Below are 20,035 nucleotides of genomic sequence, written 5' to 3'. Positions count from 1 at the left end.
TGGGGGGGTTAATGGGGGGTTTGGGGGGATTATGGGGGGATTATGGGGGGGTTGGGGGGATAAGAGGGGTTTGGGGGAGATAATAGGGGTTTGGAGGGGGTTTGGGGCGATATGGGGGGGTTGGAGGGGGTTAATGGGGGCTTTGGGGGGATTAATGGGGGGTTTGAGGGGATATGGAGGGGGTTATGGGGGGTGTAGGAGGGGTTATGGGGGGTGTAGGAGGCTTAATGGGGGGAGTTGAGTGGGGATAAGGGGGGTTTGGAGGGGGGTTAATGGGGGGTTAGAGGGGTTTGGAGGGGGTTAATGGGGTTTTGGGGGGATTAATGGGGGGTTTGAGGGGATATGGAGGGGGTTAATGGGGAGGTTGGGGGGCTTAATGGGGTTTGGAGGGGGTTAATGGGGGGTTTGGGGGGTTATGGGGGGTGTAGGAGGGGTTATGGGGGGTGTAGGAGGCTTAATGGGGGGAGTTGAAGGGGGATAAGGGAGGTTTGGAGGGGGTTAATGGGGGGTTAGGGGGGTTTGGAATAGGTTAATGGGGGGCTAGGGGGGTTTGGAGGGGATATGGGGAGGATATGGGAGATTTGGGGGGGTTATGGGGGGGATATGGGGGGTTTGGAGGGGGTTAATGGGGGGTTATGGGGGATGTGGGGGGGATATGGGGGCTTTGGGGGGTTAATTGGGGTTATGGGGGGTTTGGAGGGGGGTAATGGGAGGGTGTGGGGGGGGTTGGGGGGTTAATGGGGGTTGGTGTGGATAAGGGGGTTATTGGGGCATTAAGGGGGGCTTTGGGGGGCTTTGGGGGTTAATGGGGCGTTAATGGGAGGTTTGGGGGGCTTAACGAGGGGGGTTGGGAGGAGATGGGGGATTTGGAGGGGGTTATGGGGTGTTGGAGGGGGTTAATGGGGGTTAAGGGGGGGGTCGTGGCGGGTTTTGGGGGGTCGTGGGGGTTAAAGGGTGGGGTTATGGGGGTTGGAGAGGGTTTAAGGGGGCTTATAGGGGGTTTAGGGGGGTCGTAGGGGGTTTAAGGGAGTTATGTTGGGCTTGGGGGGGTCTAAGGGGGGTCGTGGGGAGTTAAATGGGGGGTTTAAGGGGGGGTATGAGCAGCACCTGCTGGGGTTTGCCGTGGGAGTCAAACTGGGAGCGGGCAGCACCGACTGGGCCCCAATGTGCCTGGGGGAGGAAGGGAATGGGGCACCGGGGGCACGGCACGGCAGCGGCTGCCTGCACCCAGCTGCGGGGCTGGGGCTTGAGCCATGGTGCAGCAGGGTTTTCCCGAATTTTCCTTCAGATCAGTAAAAAATTAAAAATAATAAAAATAGGACCCGTGTGCTGGGGGAACAGGGGATGTGGCGATGCCGGCTCCTAGCCCTGGGGAGATTGCCCGAGGTGAAATGTTCCTTGGGTTCCCAACCCGGCTGTGGAGCTGGTGCTTTGGGTTCGCTTTTAACAATGGGAATTGCCAGCGGGGCCATACAGGTGCACTCAGTGGGCAGCGGGGGCAAAATTCTGCAAACTTCGAACAAATTGGGCAAATAAGCTCTCAGTTCTGCCGGATAACTTAGCCAAAGCAATTAACTTTGATTAATTCCTGCCGGCAATGCCTGTCCATCAGCCGCTGACCCCAGCGAGCCTCCGTCCCCTCCCCACCTCGTAATTCTTAGGGTGCCAGTGGCTCTGGGCCACCAGGAGAGGTTCGTGCCTTGGGGGGGGAAATCAGCACGCAGATATCTTTGGCACGAAAAGAACCCCACCACGAGGGCGATTTATCGGTGTTTCTTGCCAGTCCCTTTCATCTCCCTCTCTGCTTTCCCATTCCCCTCCCTGGTGCTCCCCAAGACGCGGTGAGGCTCCGGGGAGCTTCCCAACGCTTTCCCCCATCATTTGCCCTCCGATCCTGGGCTGATCCTGCCCTTTGATGGGCTCTGAGCAATGCAGGAGCAGCGTGTGCAGCTCTGCAAAACAGCAGCAGAGAGCAAATGCCCTGGCCGTGGGCATAAATCAGGAGCTGAGCCACGAGGAGAAGGCAGCGCAGGGCCTCGGAGTTCATTTCTGCTGCTCGGCCCTGCCCCGCGTGTGCAATGTTTGCTCTGCAAAGCCCCAGCAGGGAGATGGGTGAAAAACATTCCCCCCGTCTCGGGACCTGGCAGAAATCCTAGTAAATCTGCAGAAGGATGTTGTTGTCAGCGCTGCTTCTTCTGGTAGGGGAACGGGTGTCAACTGTTCCAGCCCCAAAACCTTTTCCTGGAAGAAAGTCCCGGGTTCGGAGCAGCGGTACCGGGAACGGGGCCTCGCTGCCAAACGCGCTGGGAACGAGGAGGCAGGATCCCTGCACCCTCTGCCCTACATGGAAAGCTCACAAAGCACCTGCCGCCCTTTGCTGCGCTCAAATTAGAAATAAAGCCTGGGTTTCATTACTTTGGGAACAAAACAAGGATTTTTTTTTTTCCCCCTGGCAGGAATGCGGCCGGGCATCCGTCCTCGTGCAGGGCTGAGGTTTGAGACTCTGCTCTCCTGCTGCTCCGCTCGCCAGGCAGGAGCAAAAATGTGCAAGAATGCGAAAAATGTGAAAACGCCGGCGCTGGCCCCCAGATTTGGAAACCTCGGGTTAATGTGTAATAAGGAGGTGACGGATCTGTGCGGTGCGGGGCAGGGAGCTCGGCCGCTCGGGGTTAGGAGGTTTCGGTGGCATCCCCGGGCAGGGCAGGGTGCTGCCCTCGCCTGCCCAGACCCGCCAGCCCCCGAGGTGCCTTCTCCTATTCCTCCTCCTCTTCTCGGCACAGGCTGCGGAGGCTTTTGGGGTTTTTCTCAACTGGTTCATCTGGTTCTGCCCTGTCCCCCCCCTGCTCTCCGCGAGCTGCATCGTCGGCCTCGCAGACCCACGATTTCACCGGGTTTTTGTCCTTATTCCCGGTTACGCAGTGCCCGGTGTGATGCCCGTGCATCCCCGGTGTGACAGCGGAGCCCACGCCGTGCTGGGGGATCTCTGAGCGGGTTATCGGGGCGGGGGAAGAGGCCTCAATTCCTGGGGGTAATTACGCACGAGGAGCTAATCGGGCTGCAGCCGGAGCGCAGCGTTTCCTGCTGACAACTGCTTAGCACGAGGCGAGGCGCCGTGTTCCCACCGTAGGCAGCCAGGGAGAATCTTTTCAGCGGCATGTTGGGTGGTTTTATTTTTTTTTTTTGCAGAAAAACCCTGCCCTTTGTGAGCTCTGGCTGAGCATCGGGTGATGTGGTGCTGCGGGGCGAGCTGTGGTGGGGATGGGTGGCCCCGTAACAAGTTGGGGATGGGGACGGGGACCCTGTGGCCCCGTTCCCTGCTGCCCACCCGCAGGCGGTGCCGGTACGGGTGCCCACAGCCATGGGCACGTCCCGGTCCTGCACACAGGCACACAGAGGGCGATGCAAATCGCTCCTTGCTGGAATTTGGACCCGCTGCTGATTGTCCCGGCGTGGGCAGGGAGAGGAGGGCGAGAGGCACGGGCACGTCCTGCTGCCTTCCCCCTCTCCCCTTCCAAATGGCTTCGAGGAGCAGAGATCGAGAGGTTCCGCCTGACGCTGCTGCAGCAACGGAGGCCCCGGCTGACTTCCCGTGTAAATTAGAGAGAAGAGAGCGTCCTTTGAGAGCGGCTCCGATTGTTTTCCTTAGCCCTGTCACGCCGGCGTTGCCTCCCCAAAGCAAACAGCCGGCCCTGCCAAGCTCCGGGCTGCCTCTCACTATCTGGATGCTCGGGGCGGCGGCGGGGTGGCGGGTGGTGCTGCGCCCTATCGCCCCGGCCAGAAGCAGCCCAGGAGCCCTCGGGTCAGCCTCCAAGCAGCTGGGTTCCTTTTTCATATTTGCATTAAAAAAAAAAAATAAAAACAAAACGTGACCTTGCCTGTGCCTTTTCCACGGGGAGCGCGCGGGCTTGATTTCTCTCGAGGATGGGGTTTTGTGGGGTGGTGGGGAGGGGAATGGTTTGAGGCCAGCCCCGGCACAGGATGGGGTCGGGGCTGCTGGGGCTCGCTTTGGGGAGCTGCTGGACACCGGTGGAGGTGCCAGAGGGTTGAATTACACAGCGTGGCTTCCTGACAAGGCTGCGGCCGGCCGGGCTCAGCACGGCTCAGCTGGGATGCTTACGTGGAGCTCAGCAGAACTTCAGGCTTGTTCCTCGCCCCCCTGAACCTCTTGGAGACCCCCCTGGTCCTCCTGCCCCATCACCGTGTCCCCCAGCCCTTTGTGTGCTGAAGCAGAGCTCCAGGGTGGCTTTTCCCCTGCCCTGCTGTGCTGCGGAGCTGGCAGCCCCCAGCTTTTAAGATGCGCATGGCAAACCCAGAAATAAATAGTTCTGCCAGCTACAAAACTCCTGGCCTACAGGTGGGGCTCATCCTGTCCCCTCTCCTGCCTCCTGTCACGTCACCCTTTGGTTTGTGGCCATCCCCTTCCCTCCTCGCCCTCCTGGCTTATCTCCGTGGCTCTTGTCCTGCTTGGCCGCGTGTCCCCGGGGCGCGTTCCTGCTCCCGTGCAGGGCTCGACGTGGTTTTGGCAAACCTCAGCAGCTTCACCTCACTTTGGCCGTAGCTCTGTGCGCAGGAGGTTGGCTTTTGTGGCCACGTCTCCGCTGTCACTTTGGGGTGTTCGCTCTCGGTGCCTCTTTACCACCTGTGGCCAAGTCCAGGGGGCTCCTGCAGGTGCTGACGGCTCCGCGTGTCTTTGGCACAGGCGATCTCCTGGTGGTGGCTCCTGGATGATGCCAAGGACAGTGTGACAGTCATCGGGACAGCCACAGCAGTTCTTTGTCCACTTCGGGGAGCCGAGGACGTGTTCTGCTGCCAGCTCCACGTGTTAACGTTGCAGAGAAGGAGCCGCTCATCAGACACGAACGTCGCCCCGACAGGAGCTGCTGCACGAACCGAGCGCGCTTCTGGAGAGAAAACTCACAATTTGGTTTTGAGCTTAATTAGATATTTACCGGGAAGCAAAGCAAGCTAAAAATAGGGCGACAGTGACTTCAAAGAGACTGCCTGACTTCGAAGAACGACACCTCCGCCAGCGCTGGCTTTAGGAATATCAGCTGTGCCTGCAGGCGAGATGGAGCAGGCGTTTCGGCCGGCCCTGTAGGCGAGGCAGCGAAGCAGCGACCTGGCAAAGGAGGAGTGCCTGGAGAGGGGACATCGGAATCAGGGCGAGGGACAGCAGCGAGCAGGGTCACATCGTGCCGGGTGGCACCATGGGGACCCCATCCCCGCTGGCCGTGCTGCTGCTGGCCGTGCTGGTGGCACTCCGCGCTCCCCCCGCGGCGCAGGGGCGGCCCAGCTTCATGGTCATCCTGGCGGATGATCTGGGCTGGGGGGACCTCGGGGCCAACTGGGCCCAGACGAAGGAGACGCCGAATTTGGATGAGCTGGCTGCCCAAGGGACCAGGTAACGGCTGGGCCCCCTCCCTGGTGCGAAATGAGCATCCTTGGGTGCTCTGCCCTGCTGCAAAGGGGGGTTTCCCCTCCCAGCAGGGGTTTGGTGATGTGGTTTTGGAGAGCCCTGCACCCTGCACAGCAGATCCCTGCACAGGGGAGGCACAGGGCAGCACCACCCCGTGCAGATCTCGCCAGCCCAGGCTCTGTTCCTTCTCCAGGTTCGTGGATTTCCACTCGGCCGCCTCCACCTGCTCCCCGTCCCGCGCCTCGCTGCTCACGGGGCGCCTCGGGGCGCGCAACGGGGTGACCCACAACTTCGCCATCACCTCGCTGGGCGGCCTGCCCCTCAACGAGACCACGCTGGCAGAGGTGCTGCGGGCAGCAGGGTACAGCACGGGGGCAATAGGTAAGGCTGGGGGTGGCACTGGCCAGGGTGAAGATCCCCAGGATGAAGCTGCCCACGCCTGTCCCCTATGGAGGAGGCGCAGCGGGTAGCTGGCAGCAAAAAGAAACCCTAAAGGATGAGCGGGAGGGATTCTGCACTTCCCCCTCTCCTCCCTGCAATCCCCAGATTTCGTATTCAAGCGTAAGACGCAGCCTGAAATTTGGGCCTTGCCCCAGTTTCCAGTCGAAGCCGCGCTTGCTTAACCCTACCCTGGAAATGCTGAATTGTTCGTAGGAAACGTGAGGGCGCCGAGCGGCTCTGCCCGCGCACGCCCCGCGGGGTGTGATGCTGGGTGTGATGCTGGGTGGGACACAGCGTCCCCTGGCAGCGCTGGGACGGGACTTTTGGTGCTGCTGGTCCGTGACATTGGGCCCCTACAGCACGCTCCACCCCGTGTGCAAGCACCAAGCCCTTTGCTCCCCCCGATCGCGTGTGTTGGGGCTGCACTGGCACAGAAGCCCTTCCTTTCCCTTCTCCCGCTCCGTTTTTGCTGTTCCCCCTCTCCTATCATCATGCTCGGTGTGAGCAAGCCTCGGGACGTGGAGGACCCGAGGACGAAGCTGGATCTTTGGCCTAGGTTAGGAAGTTGTCTCCTCCGAACGCGGAGGCCCCAAAGAGCCTTTTAAGGCTGGAGACGGCCGGTCTGCACGGACACGAGATACCTTCGGCATTTTTTCTGGCTTTCTGCAAAAAAGGCATGCTGGAAATGGGGCCAGCACAAACAAGTGGCCTTTCTCGCTGCTAGATTAAAACCTCCTGCGCTGCGCCTTGCGGGCAGTCACTTGTGACGGCAGCGCCCGGAGCCGAGTTAACCTCTGAGATGATTTTTTTTTAATTTTATTTTGCAGGCAAATGGCACCTGGGGCACCACGGCCGCCACCACCCCACGTCCCGCGGTAAGGACGCAGCCGAGCCGAGCGCCCCGCGTTTGCCTGGCTCCCTCTGACCCCCTCCTTGCCCCACAGGCTTCGACTATTATTTTGGGATCCCCTACAGCAACGACATGGGCTGCACGGACACCCCTGGCTACAACGTGCCGCCCTGCCCGCCCTGCCCGCGGCACGGCGCCGCCACCACCAGGTACGGCTCCAGGCACAGCACCATGAGGTGGGATTTGGGATTTGCAGCCCCAGCCCCTCACCCTGCTCCTTGCTGCCCTGCTTGTACTCCCTGGAAATGCCCCGGGGAGGCGAAATGTGGGGTGAGGGGCAGCGAGCACCCTGTGCTGCGGGGACATCAGCGTGCTGCTGGTCCCCTCTACGGTGTGAGCAGCACGGGGCGCCTTCTTCCCACAGCCCCGGCGACAAGGAGTGCTACAGGGACGTGGCCCTTCCTCTCTTCGAGAACCTCACCATCATCCAGCAGCCCGTCAACCTCAGCAGCCTGACGGAGCGCTACGTGGAGGCGGCGGCACGCTTCGTCCAGCGGGCAAGGTGAGGGTGCCACACACTGTCCCCGTCCCCATCCCCGTTCCTGGCCCTGTTCCCGTCCCCGTGCCAGCCTCTGGGTCTCTGCAAGCGCTTTGTGCTCGTTCTGGGGTCCCTGGGGATCACCAAGCTTTGTGGGCGACCTCCCGCAGTGGTGCGGGGCCGTGCGGAGTCCAGGCTTGCAGATCCCCAAGGTGCAGAGCAGATCCTTGGAGACGACAGCCCCCGAGCCCTGCTGACGGGTTTGGTAATGCTGATCCCTATTAGCTGAGGATTAGGAGCTGTGACTTTGCAAAACGCCTTCCTGCAGCGCCCTGCGAGGCCGGCTCGGGGATGGTGCCCGCTGCTCGGCCCCAACCTGGGGGCTGCGTGTGCAGGGGTGCAAAAAAAAGGCTCTGGGCTGTAATGGGGGCAAAGGGATGGGAGAAACGCGGGGAGGACTGCCAGGAAAGGGCTGTGTCAGCGCCCTGGATAAATTTGGAGCTGTTTTGGGGTTATCTGAGTTTATGGAGAACAGGATTAAACAGGTGCCTGCCTTTCCTCTCCCTCTCTTTGATGGCTTGCTTCAGTTTTCCTCTGCCTGACTCACTCGTTATGGGGCAATGAAAAGAACACAGAATTTGTCATCTCGGTGTTTTTTTAACCAGCCGCGTCAAGGTTGAGCAATTCAGTGAGATTTGGCTCTGCCCGGGACACTTCGAGCACAGCAAACACGGGAGCAAAAGCCAAGGACGTCGGTCTTAAGTTATTGATTAAATGTTTGCTCCGTTTTCGGGAGGGAGAGGGGCCGAATGAGGAATGCGAGAGGCAAACGGGGTTCCCAGCTGAGTGCCAGGGTAAGGGCAGTGCTCTCCGGAGCCCTGCAGATTGTTTTCCACGGCTCTGCGTGCCAGCCTGCTCACGCCACCCCACTCGAAGGGGCCGGGAGGAGCTCCCCGTGTTTGCAGAGCCCTTCGGGGCTCCAGGCGCGAGCCGGGCGGTGCCGTGCCCCAGGTGGTGGCAGGACCAAGGGGCCCTGCCCCAGCACGGGCCTCGTGCAGAAATTTCTGCTGATAAGAAGTCACGGGGACGCAGGGGATGTTCCCACACGGAGTGGTGGCCCCAACAAAGGTGACGTGAATGGGGCAAAGGAAGGAAAACAAGGTCAGGGAGACCCCAAAAGCTGCCCCCGGCCGCGGGCACGGGTTGGGGCGCGCAGCCACGCAGGCACGTCCCCGGGATCCGGCCCCTCCCCGCCGCCCGCCATCCCACCCTTCCCCTCCGAGGTCCCTGAGGAAGAGCGGCCTCGTCGGAGGAGATAAATATAGCCGTAAACAAGCAAACAGGACGTGTCCTCTGATGATTTAAAAGCAAACAGGCAGCGGGGCAGCGCGCGGCGAGCGGGACGTTGCCGCGAACGTGCCTCGCTCCCTGTCCAGGGCTGGGCTGCGGCATCGGGGTCGTCCTTGTGCTGCTCGTCCTCCTCTGAAATAACTTCCCGGAGCAGCAGGGGATGAGCACAGCGTGCCGGGGGGGGGGGAGTAAAATGCCAAAACGGGCCCCGGGAGAGAGGGGAGGAAGAAGGATGCGAGGGGCGCGTCGATGCGGGGCGTTCTGCTCCCGGCTGGGAGCTGTGGGATGCGGGGGGCCGGAGGAAGGGGCGAGCCCATCCCGAACGTGAGCTCCTCGGGGAAGGACAACCCTGGCACCCGTGGGGGCAGGAAGGGAAGGAAGCAGTGGCAGGGAGGTTTCAGCAGGAGCGGGGAAGAAGTGACTCACGGGGGGAAGCTGCACGTTCGTCCTGGAGCTTCCTCCCAGCGGCGGTGCCGGGGCAGGTGCGGGCACACGAAGGATGCCCCCCGGGGACGTGCCCTGCCCAGTGGGGGACAAACCACAGCCCCCCCACCTGCCTGTCCAAAAGCAGGAGCAATCCTGCTTTCCTTCCAACACTTCTTTGAGGTTTTGGGACCAAGCATCCCGCGGGGCGGGCGGGTGTGCAGCCATCTGGTTTGGGAAGGGTCACAGCTCCCTGTCCCCAGCTCATCAGTGTCACCACTGCAGTGACCTCCTGCACCATCCTCCCCTTCCCCTCTCCCCAACCTAAATTTGCTCCCCTGTTCCCTGCAGTGACAGCGGGCGCCCCTTCTTCCTCTACGTGGCTCTGGCCCACATGCACGTGCCCCTGGAGGTGAGCGTGCCGCCGGGCAGCGACGTCTACGGAGCCGCCCTGCGCGAGATGGACGCCTTGGTGGGGCGGCTGCGGCGCCTCGCCGGCCCCGACACACTGCTGTGGTTCACAGGTAACTCAGCAGGACCTCCCGTGGCAGCGGGGTGACAGCTCTGTGACAACCCTGGCCGTTCAGGGGGACGGTCCCAGTGTTTTTCCCCAGCCCTCGGTGCTCCATGCCCAGGGGATGGAGGAAGCGGGGCTGCCACCGCTGGGGATGCGGCTCCCAGCCCAGCTCAGCTGGTGCTCACCCCACCACCCACCTCGGCCACAGCCCTGCCTAATTAAAGCTCAAATCCTTGCTCGTTAAGAAGCCCAAATCCGCTCAGGCTGGGCAGCCTCCCTAATGAGGACGCCCTGCTCCTGGCACAGGATCTGCTCGTTAATGCCTGGAGCCGGCGGCAGCCGCCTTGTGCCCCACTCCAGCCGCTCACCTGGGGCGTGGGCAGCCCCCAGGAACGAGCCCTTCCCCTAAATAAACCTTTAGGGACAAAACCAACTCTGCTGGCTGGGTCCTGTGCTGCTCTTGGTGTTGTAGGGCAGCCCCAAGGGGATGGGAAGGGGCCGTGGGGACCTCGCTCGTGCCCCAGAGCAGAGGTGCCCCCGCTCACGGGGACGTTGCTTTCTCTTGCAGGTGACAACGGCCCTTGGGCACAGAAGTGCGAGCTGGCGGGACGGCTGGGGCCCTTGGTGGGGGCCTGGCAGAGGACACGAGGTGACCTTATAGTGGGGGGGGCTCCCTGAACCCGGGGGTGCGCGGGGGCTGCTGCCAGGAGCCCTCCTCTGCCCCCTGGCACCCAGCGGGGAGCGCTGCTCTGCCCCTGCCTTTGGGGCAGCGGTGTGTTGGGTTGCCTTGAAGGCTCCTCCAAACATTCCTTGTCATTAAAATAGACGCAGCAAAGTCTATTTTCCCCTAAAATCACCTCTGGGTGGGAGCAGAGCCCCCCAGGTCCTGGTTACCCCGTTGCAAGCCCAGGGGGAGCAGCTGCTGCTTTCAGCCCCTTGGTGCAGCAGCTCCTGGGGTGCCACGCTCCTGGAGAGAGCTGGGGGGCACTGGGGAGGACTGGGGGACACTGGGGTGCCCCATGGGCAATGGGGAAGGTGAGCTCCTGCCCTTCATCTGCTCAGGTCCCGATGCCCTCACAGCCCCTGCCCGGGGCCCTTGAGCCCAGCCCGGCGGGACTTTTTATTTTCTTTCTCTCCAACTTTTTTTTTTTTTTAATTATTATTATATTTTTTTTTCCCCTCCTTTTTCCGGCCAAGCCATCTGGTCGGTGGGTTTCTTTCGGCCGGAGCGGCCAGAAGCATGCATGAGTCAGGCGCTTCCCACTTCTGCTTGTGTTACGCGCCGTAAGCACGGCTCGGGGTCAGCACAAGGGGGGGGGACACGAGGGGGAAGGGGACACGGGGACAGCGCCGCTCCCCCCCTCCTCCTCCTCCTGACACCCACCCGGCAGAGGAAGCCGAGGCTGATCCCATGTGAGCCTGGCCGTGGGGCTGCCCCCTGGAGCTCCCCCCCTGCTCCCATTCCCGTTCCCAGTGCCGTGGGGGTGCTGGGGCAGGAATCCCGAATCCTAAACCTTCCTTTTCTGGGTAAACAAACCCCGCCGCCGACCTGGGTTGCTCTTGAGCAACCGAGGGTCACAAGCTCCCGGCGCACATGGTCGGGAACAAACCTCCAGCAGCACGGCCCCTTTCCAGCAGCTCGCTGCCCACACGCAGCCCTGCGAAAACAACCCCAAAAAGCTCCTCCCGGGCTGCCGGCTCTCCAGGAGCTGCCTCTAAAACCCCAGGGACTTCCAAGCCTCCCCCCCCCTGCTGTTGTGGGATCAGGGAGCTGCCAAGTTCCCCCCCGGGCACCGTGCCCGTGGGAGGCTCGGGGGTCCCGGCCAGGGGGCATCTCCCCCTCCCCAGCTCCCCGGGGACAGGGAGGAAGGGGAGGTGCTGCTGCTCGGGATTATATAGGTTTCGCATGGCTTGGCGTTTCCTTTTAGGGTCCAACCCAAATTCCAGGAATGTTTTCCACCGATTTCGGTGGTCACTGCCGTCAGCCCGCGCCCATGGAGAGCAGCAGCCCCGCGTGCTGGGCCCCCCGCTCCGAGGCGAGGGCTGCACGGGGGGAGCTTCCCCTCCTCTCCCCGGGAGCCCCCAGCCCTCTTGGGAAGCCCAGCTCCCATCCCCTGGCCCCAAACACCCCGAAAAGGGGAATCAGAGGGACATGCATGTTTTGGGGGTCGGCTGGGGGTGTTTTGGGACGGGTCTGGAAGGCTCCGGCCCCGTTGTGCCCCCGCTGGGGAGCAGGGCCGCGGCGCTTCTTGTCCCTGCGTGGAAAGCTCAGCTCTTTCCTGGAAAGCTGCGGCCTCCCCGGGCTTGCATCATCCCGAGAGAAATCCCTGCCTGGCTTTGGGGCGTTGCAGCCCCGATGCCACCAGGAGTGGCACCGTCAGCTCGTGCACGGGCAGCTTGGGCTTCCCTCGGCTCCCCGGCTGCTCCATCCACGGATGGACGGGCGGACAGACGGACAGACAGCCCCGCTCCTCCTGCCCTCGGGGTGCTGGGCTGTGCAGAAACCCCTCAAAAAGCCAACACGGTGCTGCGAGGACTGTTTAATACCCAAGCAGAGGCACCAGCAGGCTGATGTTATAACTGGGATCGTTCCTGATGGCATCAGAGAGCGCCGTGCCGCAGCTGCATGCAATGTGTTGGGTGCGGCTGCGGTTGGGGTGCACGGGGCATCCCAAAAACAGCCCCTGAGCAGCCAGCAGGGCTGGGGCTGGTGGTGCAGGAGGAGCAGGACCAGGAGGAGCAGGAGCAGCAGGAGGATCCCCTCGCTCTTGGCTCTGCCGGAGGAAATGGCTCTGGGTGCGCGCCGTTGCCATGTGCACGCTGAAAGCCGGGCAGACAAAGGGCTTGGGAAGTTGGTGCCGTGAATGGGGCCGGGAGTTTCCCTCTGCCCCAGTCCCAGTCCCTTCCCCCCTGGCTGCTTGGGGCCTTTTGTGGCACTGCTCAGCCCCCCCCGTTTTGTTGCTCAGCCCCCCGTTTCCACCCTCAGCCCCCATCTGGGTGCAGGCAGGGGCTGGGCGACTTCCCCACGTTCCCCCTTCCCAAACCCCGTGCAGAGCGGGGCCTCTGGGCTGTGGCAGGGAACGAGCGGAAGGGTTAAGGTGAGTCAGGCGGCAGGAGGGAGCTGCCTGTTATCAGCAGGAATGTATTTGTAATGAAGCCGGGGCAGCTGCTGGAGCTTTATCTGCCCGAGGGCGCTGTGCACTTGGTGCCGCTCGAAGCCCCGCACCCTCTGCACCAGGAGGGAGCCCCTGGGCGAAATTCCTGCGTCTCCTGCCCGCTCCGTGCCACCGAGGGGGCTCAGCTCCTGCTGGATGTTAGCGCTCAGCTGCCTCTCTCATCACTCGCTGGAGCAGGCGAGAAACAAAAGGCAGTGCCAAACCGAGTCCCCTTTCCCCTCTCTCCTTGTTTCTTGTAAAAAAACCCTACAAAATTCTTCTCCCTCCCCTGACCCAGCTCCAAAACCCAGCAAAACCTTCCCCCGTTAGGGTCACCTAACGGCCCAGTTGGTCCCTTTCCATGGGCACCTCTGGGCTCGGGGTTTTTTCCCCCTGCTGCAAAGCTCCTGCACAGCCGGGTGCTGAGCGCGGCCGCTTTCTCCTGCAGGTGGGAGCCCGGCCAAGCAGACGACGTGGGAAGGAGGCCACCGCGTCCCGGCACTGGTGTATTGGCCTGGCCGTGTCCCTGCTGCACGCAGCAGCCATGCCATGCTGAGGTAGGGGCTGGCTCTGGGTTTGGGGTGGCCTCTGCCTGCACCCCACTGCCCGTGTGGGCACGGCGTGCGCCTGCCATCCCCGCGAGGCCACGCTGGAGGTGACACCTCCAACCCCAAGGGGATGGCTGGGATGGCAGCAGCAGGATCAGTGCCCTGCTTGGGCATCACCTGCGCTGTGGTGCCATGCTTGTGTCCCGTCCCAAAAAACTCCAAGGCTCGGAAGCCCGTTTTGTGGGGCCGCTGGCTCCGCGCTAGCAGCTGCCGGGCTCGGTGCGCCTCTTCCCCGCGGTGGCCGAGCGCCTCCCGGTAATTAAAAGCTGCCGATGTTCCCTGAACCCAGCCAGAAGCAGGCTTCGGCTTTGTGGGCTGCGAATGGCTTTCTGTGGGGGAGGGCTGTGGGGACGGCTGGCCTGGGGGGGCGGCTTCTGATCAGAGCAGGATGCGGCCGGGCTCTGAGGTTGCCCTGGCTGCTGCTGCTGGGCTGGGAGCCGAGGGGAAGGGCCCGGGGCTGCGGCACCTGGGGATGGCATGGGGGGCCCCTCCGTGCAGCAAACAGAGCTCTGGGAGCTGGATTTTGGCAAGGGCAATGTTCAAACCACGCGCTGGAGCACTGATGTGTTGCCGAGGGAGCAAGGTGCGTGGTACCAGGCACCCCTGGGGTTTCATTTGCAAACCTTTTCCCTGTTCCCTGTCCCCCCTCCAGCCCCCTCTCCCCATGCACCCTGCACCGCAGCAGCCGCGGGGTCCCGGTTATCTCCCTCGCCCTTATCTCCTGCCTTTCCAGCCCAGCAGGTTGGGCAGCTGTAAAGGCACAACGCTGCCAGCAGCGCGGCCCTGCTGCGTGCCAGGCGCTCACGGAGGGGCCGTGCAGCTCCCCAGCAGTTTCCTCATTTTCCTTTTTCTCACTATTTCGAAGGCAAAGCTGCGATCCCCGGGCTGCTGTGACCCGGGGGCCGCCCTGCCAAGCGCCCTGGCTGCGGGGCCGGGTGGTTTCCAGCCGCGTGCGCTCCCCGTGCCGCGCGGCCGCCGGTCACCTCGGCGCTGACGTCCCTGCAGCTGGGCTCGGTCCCACCTCGGGGCTCCTCCGGTAAACACAGCCCTAAACACAGCCCGGCCTTGCCAAAGCTGCTGGCCCAGCTGCACGCCTTTGCTTATTCAGAAATGCCTATGGGAGATTGGAGCCTGCCCGCCTCAGACGCGGAAATTCAAAGTCAACAAACCCCGAGGAGGTTTCGTAAAGTTCAGGCGTGTGACACGGAGCAACAAAAGGCAGGAGGCTGCCAGCCGGGCGCTGCTGGCACGGCCCCAGCCCAGGAGTGCCTGGCAGCAGCAGCCTGGGGCCGTACGGTCCCTGGTGTTTTGAGGGTCCTGGGGGACACCCAAGCCCCTGGTGCTGGCTGTGGAGTTGTCCTGAGGGCACCAACGGGATGGGTTTCCCACCCAAAATGCTTCCGAGCCAGGCAGGTTGGTTCATCGTTGTCCTCACGTTCTCCCCGTCCCACCCAAGCCGTGAAGAGCCGGTTCCTGAAGGTCTCCAAAAGAGTTGGAGGCTTTCTCAGCCCTCGTTGGGCCCGCAGGCTGGCACGGTGAAGGGAGAGGAGCTGACGTCCCCGAGCAGCCGCGGGGCGAGGTGGTGGCGGTGCCGTGTCACTGGGCACGGGGCGGCTGCTTGCTGCCCAAATAACGCGGTGGAAAGCTTCACCTCCCCGACGGGGAGAGCTGAGAGCTGCAGAAAGCATTAAAGGTGTGCAGTGGGGCTGGGAAACCTCTGCTGGGAAGGGCACAGGGGCAGGCATTACCTGCCTGCTCGGCGCCCTTCTGCCCCAGGTCATGAAAACGCTGGCAGCGTTTTGCAGCCTGCCCCGGGAGGAAAATCCCCCAGCCACGTCTGTGCCCTGCCTCTGCCTGTGGACAGGGGTCCCCGAAGTCCCTGCCCATGCCCTCCTTGAGCTCCTTCCCCCCAGGGGTTTGTGGCCAGGCCGTGCATGGCCTCACCTCGTTTACCCCCAACTTTGTTACCTCCCCTGTGTGGGGTGAGCGTGGCCGGGGTGCTGCGCCCTGCCCCGCGCCTGCACGGACCTGCAGCCGCTCGGCGCGCCCTGCACGGAGCTGCCTCGTCGGCTCTTCTTAATTACGTTTAATTGCCCGAGCTTCCTGCTGTGCCCAAGCTGGGTGCTGAAGAAATAGGTCAGTGGGGTGGCCAAGGAGGAAAGCGCAGAGCCCCGGGGCCAGCAGGGCTGGGGCTGCTGCAGGTGGGGGACCCAGATCTCAGCCTGAGGCTTTCGGGGCTGATTTTTAGCCCCGTCCTGTGCACCCCTCAGAGCTGAGCCCTTGCTAAGGGCCTCTGAGCAGCTGAAAACGCGTGGCTTCATCTCCGTTTGTTGCTTGGAGCCTTGGACCTGTCTCACACCGCTCCAGCTTTCCCCTTTCTGCTTTGCTGTGATGGTTCCCGGGGTGCCCAGCTGCTGTTTCGGGGTACCTGTGCCCAGAATGGGTACAGAGGCACCGTGTTGGGGCCGGATCCTGTGGGATGTGCCCCGGGCAGTGCCGTGGGGCAGCCCCACGGGGAGCTCAGCGGCTCCTGCAGGGATGCGCCCAGCTCCCAGCGGGGAGCCAGAGGTTTTCGGCGCCTCCCGGCCGCTCGGGCCGTCTCCATGAGAGCCGCGTAGCCGGGGCTGCCTTTCAGCTCTCCTCAGCATTGTTTGTTCTTATTTGTCCTCTCGGTCTCTTAGCAGCTAAATTAAAACTCATTGAATGGGAGAAACAGGGGCCCTAAAGTCCCGGGCTGTTTTCTCTCTCTGCTCACGCAACCGGGCAGCAGCAGCGAGGGGCCCCGATCCCGCAGCGCGGCCACTGCTGCACCCCGAGGTGCCAGAACCAGGGGGTGCTGAGATCCCGGAGCTTTTGGCAGGGTGCGGGGTGTGAGTGTCCCCCCATCCGAGCCACCTGCCAGGTGCAGGCATTGCCGCGATGTCTCTTGGAGAGGGAGGGATGTGACACTTGTGCCACGCAGCGGGCACGGCTCCATTCGACCCCTGGCCCTTCCTGAACCTCCAGGGAAGGGAGTGTGGGGAATCGCTGCCTCTGGGGTCTGGCCCCAGGCCACAACTCGCAGGCAGAAGGCACCAACGTGAGGCTCTCGCCCTCTGTGTCCCCGAGGAGCCCGCTGGAGGTGGCAGGACCCCGGGTCACCCGCGCCCTGCGCACGGGGAGCAGCCGGGACCCAGCCCCGAGGGCTCTTCTGTGGCTGAGGCCCCTGAGAAGAGAGGATCCTGGTGGAATTGCTGACAGGCGTTTTGGTAGGAGCGCACAAAATAGCAGCGCTCTCATTTTCCATTCTGGCTCCTATGGCTCGTGCTGCGCGATGCAAAAGCGAGACCACATTTTCCTGGGGCTGTGGGAGCCGCTGGGGCTGGCGCCGAAAGTCCCTGCGCTTGCACTTTCTGCCGGGGGGTGACCCGGTGCCTTCCCCGCGTGCCCGGCCACGCTGTGCTGGGGGGACAGCGGGGTGGGGGCTGCCCAGTGCCCACTGTGCCCCGGGACCTGCGGGTGCAGCAGTGGCAGCACTTGGGGAACCCCCTGTGCCATGTCCGAGGTGCTCGCAGTGTCGCTGGGTCATTGGGAAGCAGCCAGGGACCCCCCCGGGCAGGGGGCTGCAGGGTGCAGGTGGGGCTGGGGGGGCTTCTTGGGGTGCTCGGCTCCGTGCTTGGCTGAAACCTGCCTCTTTCCCCAGCACCCTGGACATCTTCCCCACGCTGGTGGCCCTGGCTGGAGCGACGCTTCCCCCAAACCGGCGTTTTGACGGCTTGGACGTGTCCCCGGTTCTCTTTGGGCAGTCGGACGTGGGGCACGAGGTAAGGCAGGGCCCCTTTCTGCCGACGGCCCCCTCCCGAGCTGCCTCGGAGCTGGAGGGGAGGTGGGCAGAGAGGGGATGGGATTGGAAGGGCTCGGGGCCGGAGCACGCAGCCCCGTGGGAGCACCGGCCCTGCTGGCTGCGTGCCCGCACCTCCGGCGGCCCCGCCGAGCGCAGCGTGGTTCTGCTCCTTCCTGGTCACAGGAGGTGCACAGGCGTGGGAAACAAAAGATCCCCAGGGCTCAGACCTAGCTGTATCTGCTTTATTTATCTTGACAGATAGAGACATAATTAAGCGCTTCTTCTCCGAGCTCCTTGGCTCGGAAACGTGCCCGTTATTGATGTTCGAGTGGGGCAGCCAGCCCCGTGTCCTGCAGCTCCCCACCCATGCAACAATAGGAGCTGTTGACAGCTCCTTTAAGCATGAAAAACGCAGCTAGGAGAACAAGGAGCATGGCGGTGCGTTTTTCTCAGAGTTTCACAAGATCTTTGCTGAACCAAAAAAACAAACAAAAAAAAGGCAGCTCTAAAAGCAGTCCCACAGATCCAGCCCGATTTCGCTTTTCAAGTCCGCCCTCCTGCGAGCACCGCAAGCCAGCTCCCAGCAGGGATCCTGGATCTGCTTCCCGTGTCCATCAGGGTTTTGGTATTTAGTTCGTATTTACGGAACCCTCCACTGAACCGTGAGATAAACTGGGGAAGAGGATGGGACACGGCCAGCCTGCGCTCCAGCTGCTCTTTGGGATGATTAACCCTCTTCTTGCGTGCTCGTGGTGCTGGAAAGGGGGACTGGTGCTCAGCAGCCTTGGCACCAGCACGTGGTGCGGGGCTGGGGAGGGCTCAGGTTCCTTCCTACATGCTTTGGGACGAGGAATCAACTCCCCAAACTGGGGCTGAGTCCCCAGCTGCTGCCTTTTTGGGGGCACTTTCGCTGCCATGGGGTGCAAGCAGCAGCGAATGAACCCCTGTGGTTGTGACCTGCAGCCCTGGGCGCCGTGTCCCTGGAGGTCACCGTTGGGTTGTCCCCACCCGTCCCCAATTCCCTGGGGACCCCCAGCCCCAGGCTGTGTGTGACGGGGTGGCTCTCGGCACGGCGAGCATGGCCCCGCTCCCTCCCCGCGCGGCGCCTTTCATCAGCGAGCGGCTGATGGCAAAACCACCTCGGCTGTCGCCGGGTTTTCCTTGACACAAATCCTGCCGGAGAGGTTCCTTTTCTCGCCCCGCCGCCCGACGGCCGCACGCCGCTGACAGCTGCTTTTCTCCTTGGGGCTGGCGCGAGGCTGCGGCCCCGTAACCTTGCTGACGTCCCGGCCCCGGCACAACCTGTGACGGTGCTGGGCCGGGGCCAAGGTCCTGTTTTGAGCAAAGGCTATTTACAGTAAAAATAAACACATCCTACGAAACGCATCAAGGGTACGAGCGGCTGACAAATACGCTCTTTCCATGAGCTTAATGTCAGAGGGGTGTGCTCCTCCTCCCCACGCACTCGCCGGCTTACGAAAACAACCCGGAGCTGGGAGTTCAGATGGAGGGTTCGCTGAGGAGAAGGGTGCTTTGTTGTTTTTTTTTTCTTTTATTTTCTTTTTTTTTGTTCTTTAATAACAAAGTCACGGGTTGCGGACCTGGGAACGCTTCTTGAAAGGGCTCAATCGAAACAAGCTCCTCACTTCTGCGGTGAATGGGAACGGATTTTCTTAGCATGGGGGTTTACGAGGTGCGTTTAGGAACGAGCCCCCTGTTGTTTCGGTGCCTCTGGAGCCAGGCAGCAGCATCCGAGCCGTGCTGCTCAGGTTAAAGGGTGCAGGCACAGCTGAGCTCTGAGGCTGGAAGCAGACAAACGGGTTGAATTCCTGCTATTTTGGCTTCATGGGCCCTTAAATAATTACCGAGTGCTGCTTTGCAGCTGCTTGGTTCCGGCTGAGGGTGCCAGCATAACCTGCAGCACGCATTTCCTCCTCGCAGCACGCTCACGCTGTGACCTCTCCCAGCTCACACCCGAGCCTCCCACATGCAACTTTTCATTTTTTTTTTCCGTAAAATACGTTTTTTAAACCAAATTCCAGATGGTGATTATTTATTTTTTTTAATCCTGCAACTGAAGGCAATGGAGGAAGCCGGGAGCACCTGGAGGTCCCCCCGGATCCCGGTGTTTTGGGGGAGCGATGGGTGGCAGCCACGAGGCTCCCAGGGCGAGCAGAGCCCGCGGTGGTGCCCGGGGCAGGGCTCCCGTGCCGGACACCTGCTAAGTCATTACAGCGCTGATCAGCTGCGAACACTGTTACTAAACTTGGCACCGCAGCTGCCTACAACTCCGGCAGATGTTTCTAGTTTTTAGCACAGTGGAAATTTCTTGAATCACTTTTAAACGCAATTCCCAGGGAGGAAACCTCTGGTGACTCATCACTCAGCGGAGCCATTGGCTCCGCAGCGATATTATCTGACGGAGACCGCCGAACCATCCAGCTCACTTGTCTTCTCCCTCCCCGGTGCCAAGGCAGGCGTCCTGCGCGGATCAAGTGTCCTAAATACCGAGCTGCAGAGACTCGACCCGCCCTTCCCAATTCCCTTCTCCTCACCCCGGCTCCCTGCTGCTGTCAGGGCAGGGAGCGCTCCCCCCTCGGCGTGGGTCAGCCGGAGACGCAGCGGGCACGGTGCTCCGGCACCTCACCTCCGAGCACAGCCCCTGCCTTGCTGGAGCTGAGCTCTGCCCGAGCTCGTGGCTTGGCCACTGGCCATCGGTTTTGATCCCTGAGATGTTTCTGCCACCGGGGAGGTGACCTTGGAGGAACACGAGGCACAAGCGAGGTGCTGGCGCTCAGTTCCCTTCTGCTGAGCTGCTGCTGGGCTGAGCAGTGTCCCTAAACGTGTGCAGGGGTGGGGCACGGTCCCGTACTGGGAGGGAGCAGGTATCGAACAGAGCAGGTTTGCTCTGCAG

The 20,035-nt window shown here is 62.3% G+C and overlaps 1 protein-coding gene across 1 annotated transcript in view; it reads left to right on the top strand.

The window, feature by feature from the left end:
* Positions 1-5,207: 5,207 nt before the first annotated feature.
* Positions 5,208-20,035, top strand: part of ARSG (arylsulfatase G) — a gene marked incomplete at its 5' end in the record, with an annotated part of 20,133 nt that continues 5,305 nt past the window's right edge. The window contains 9 exons of the mRNA XM_084298755.1: positions 5,208-5,401; positions 5,610-5,797; positions 6,685-6,732; positions 6,802-6,916; positions 7,132-7,269; positions 9,370-9,542; positions 10,104-10,184; positions 13,139-13,247; positions 16,981-17,101. Coding sequence (XP_084154881.1) covers positions 5,208-5,401; positions 5,610-5,797; positions 6,685-6,732; positions 6,802-6,916; positions 7,132-7,269; positions 9,370-9,542; positions 10,104-10,184; positions 13,139-13,247; positions 16,981-17,101 — 1,167 coding nt within the window. The remainder of the gene's footprint in view (positions 5,402-5,609; positions 5,798-6,684; positions 6,733-6,801; positions 6,917-7,131; positions 7,270-9,369; positions 9,543-10,103; positions 10,185-13,138; positions 13,248-16,980; positions 17,102-20,035) is intronic.

Source organism: Netta rufina, assembly GCF_964035555.1.
Source record: "Netta rufina genome assembly, chromosome: 19".
Taxonomy (NCBI): Eukaryota; Metazoa; Chordata; class Aves; order Anseriformes; family Anatidae; genus Netta; species Netta rufina.
This window is presented reverse-complemented; position numbering and strand designations above follow the sequence as displayed.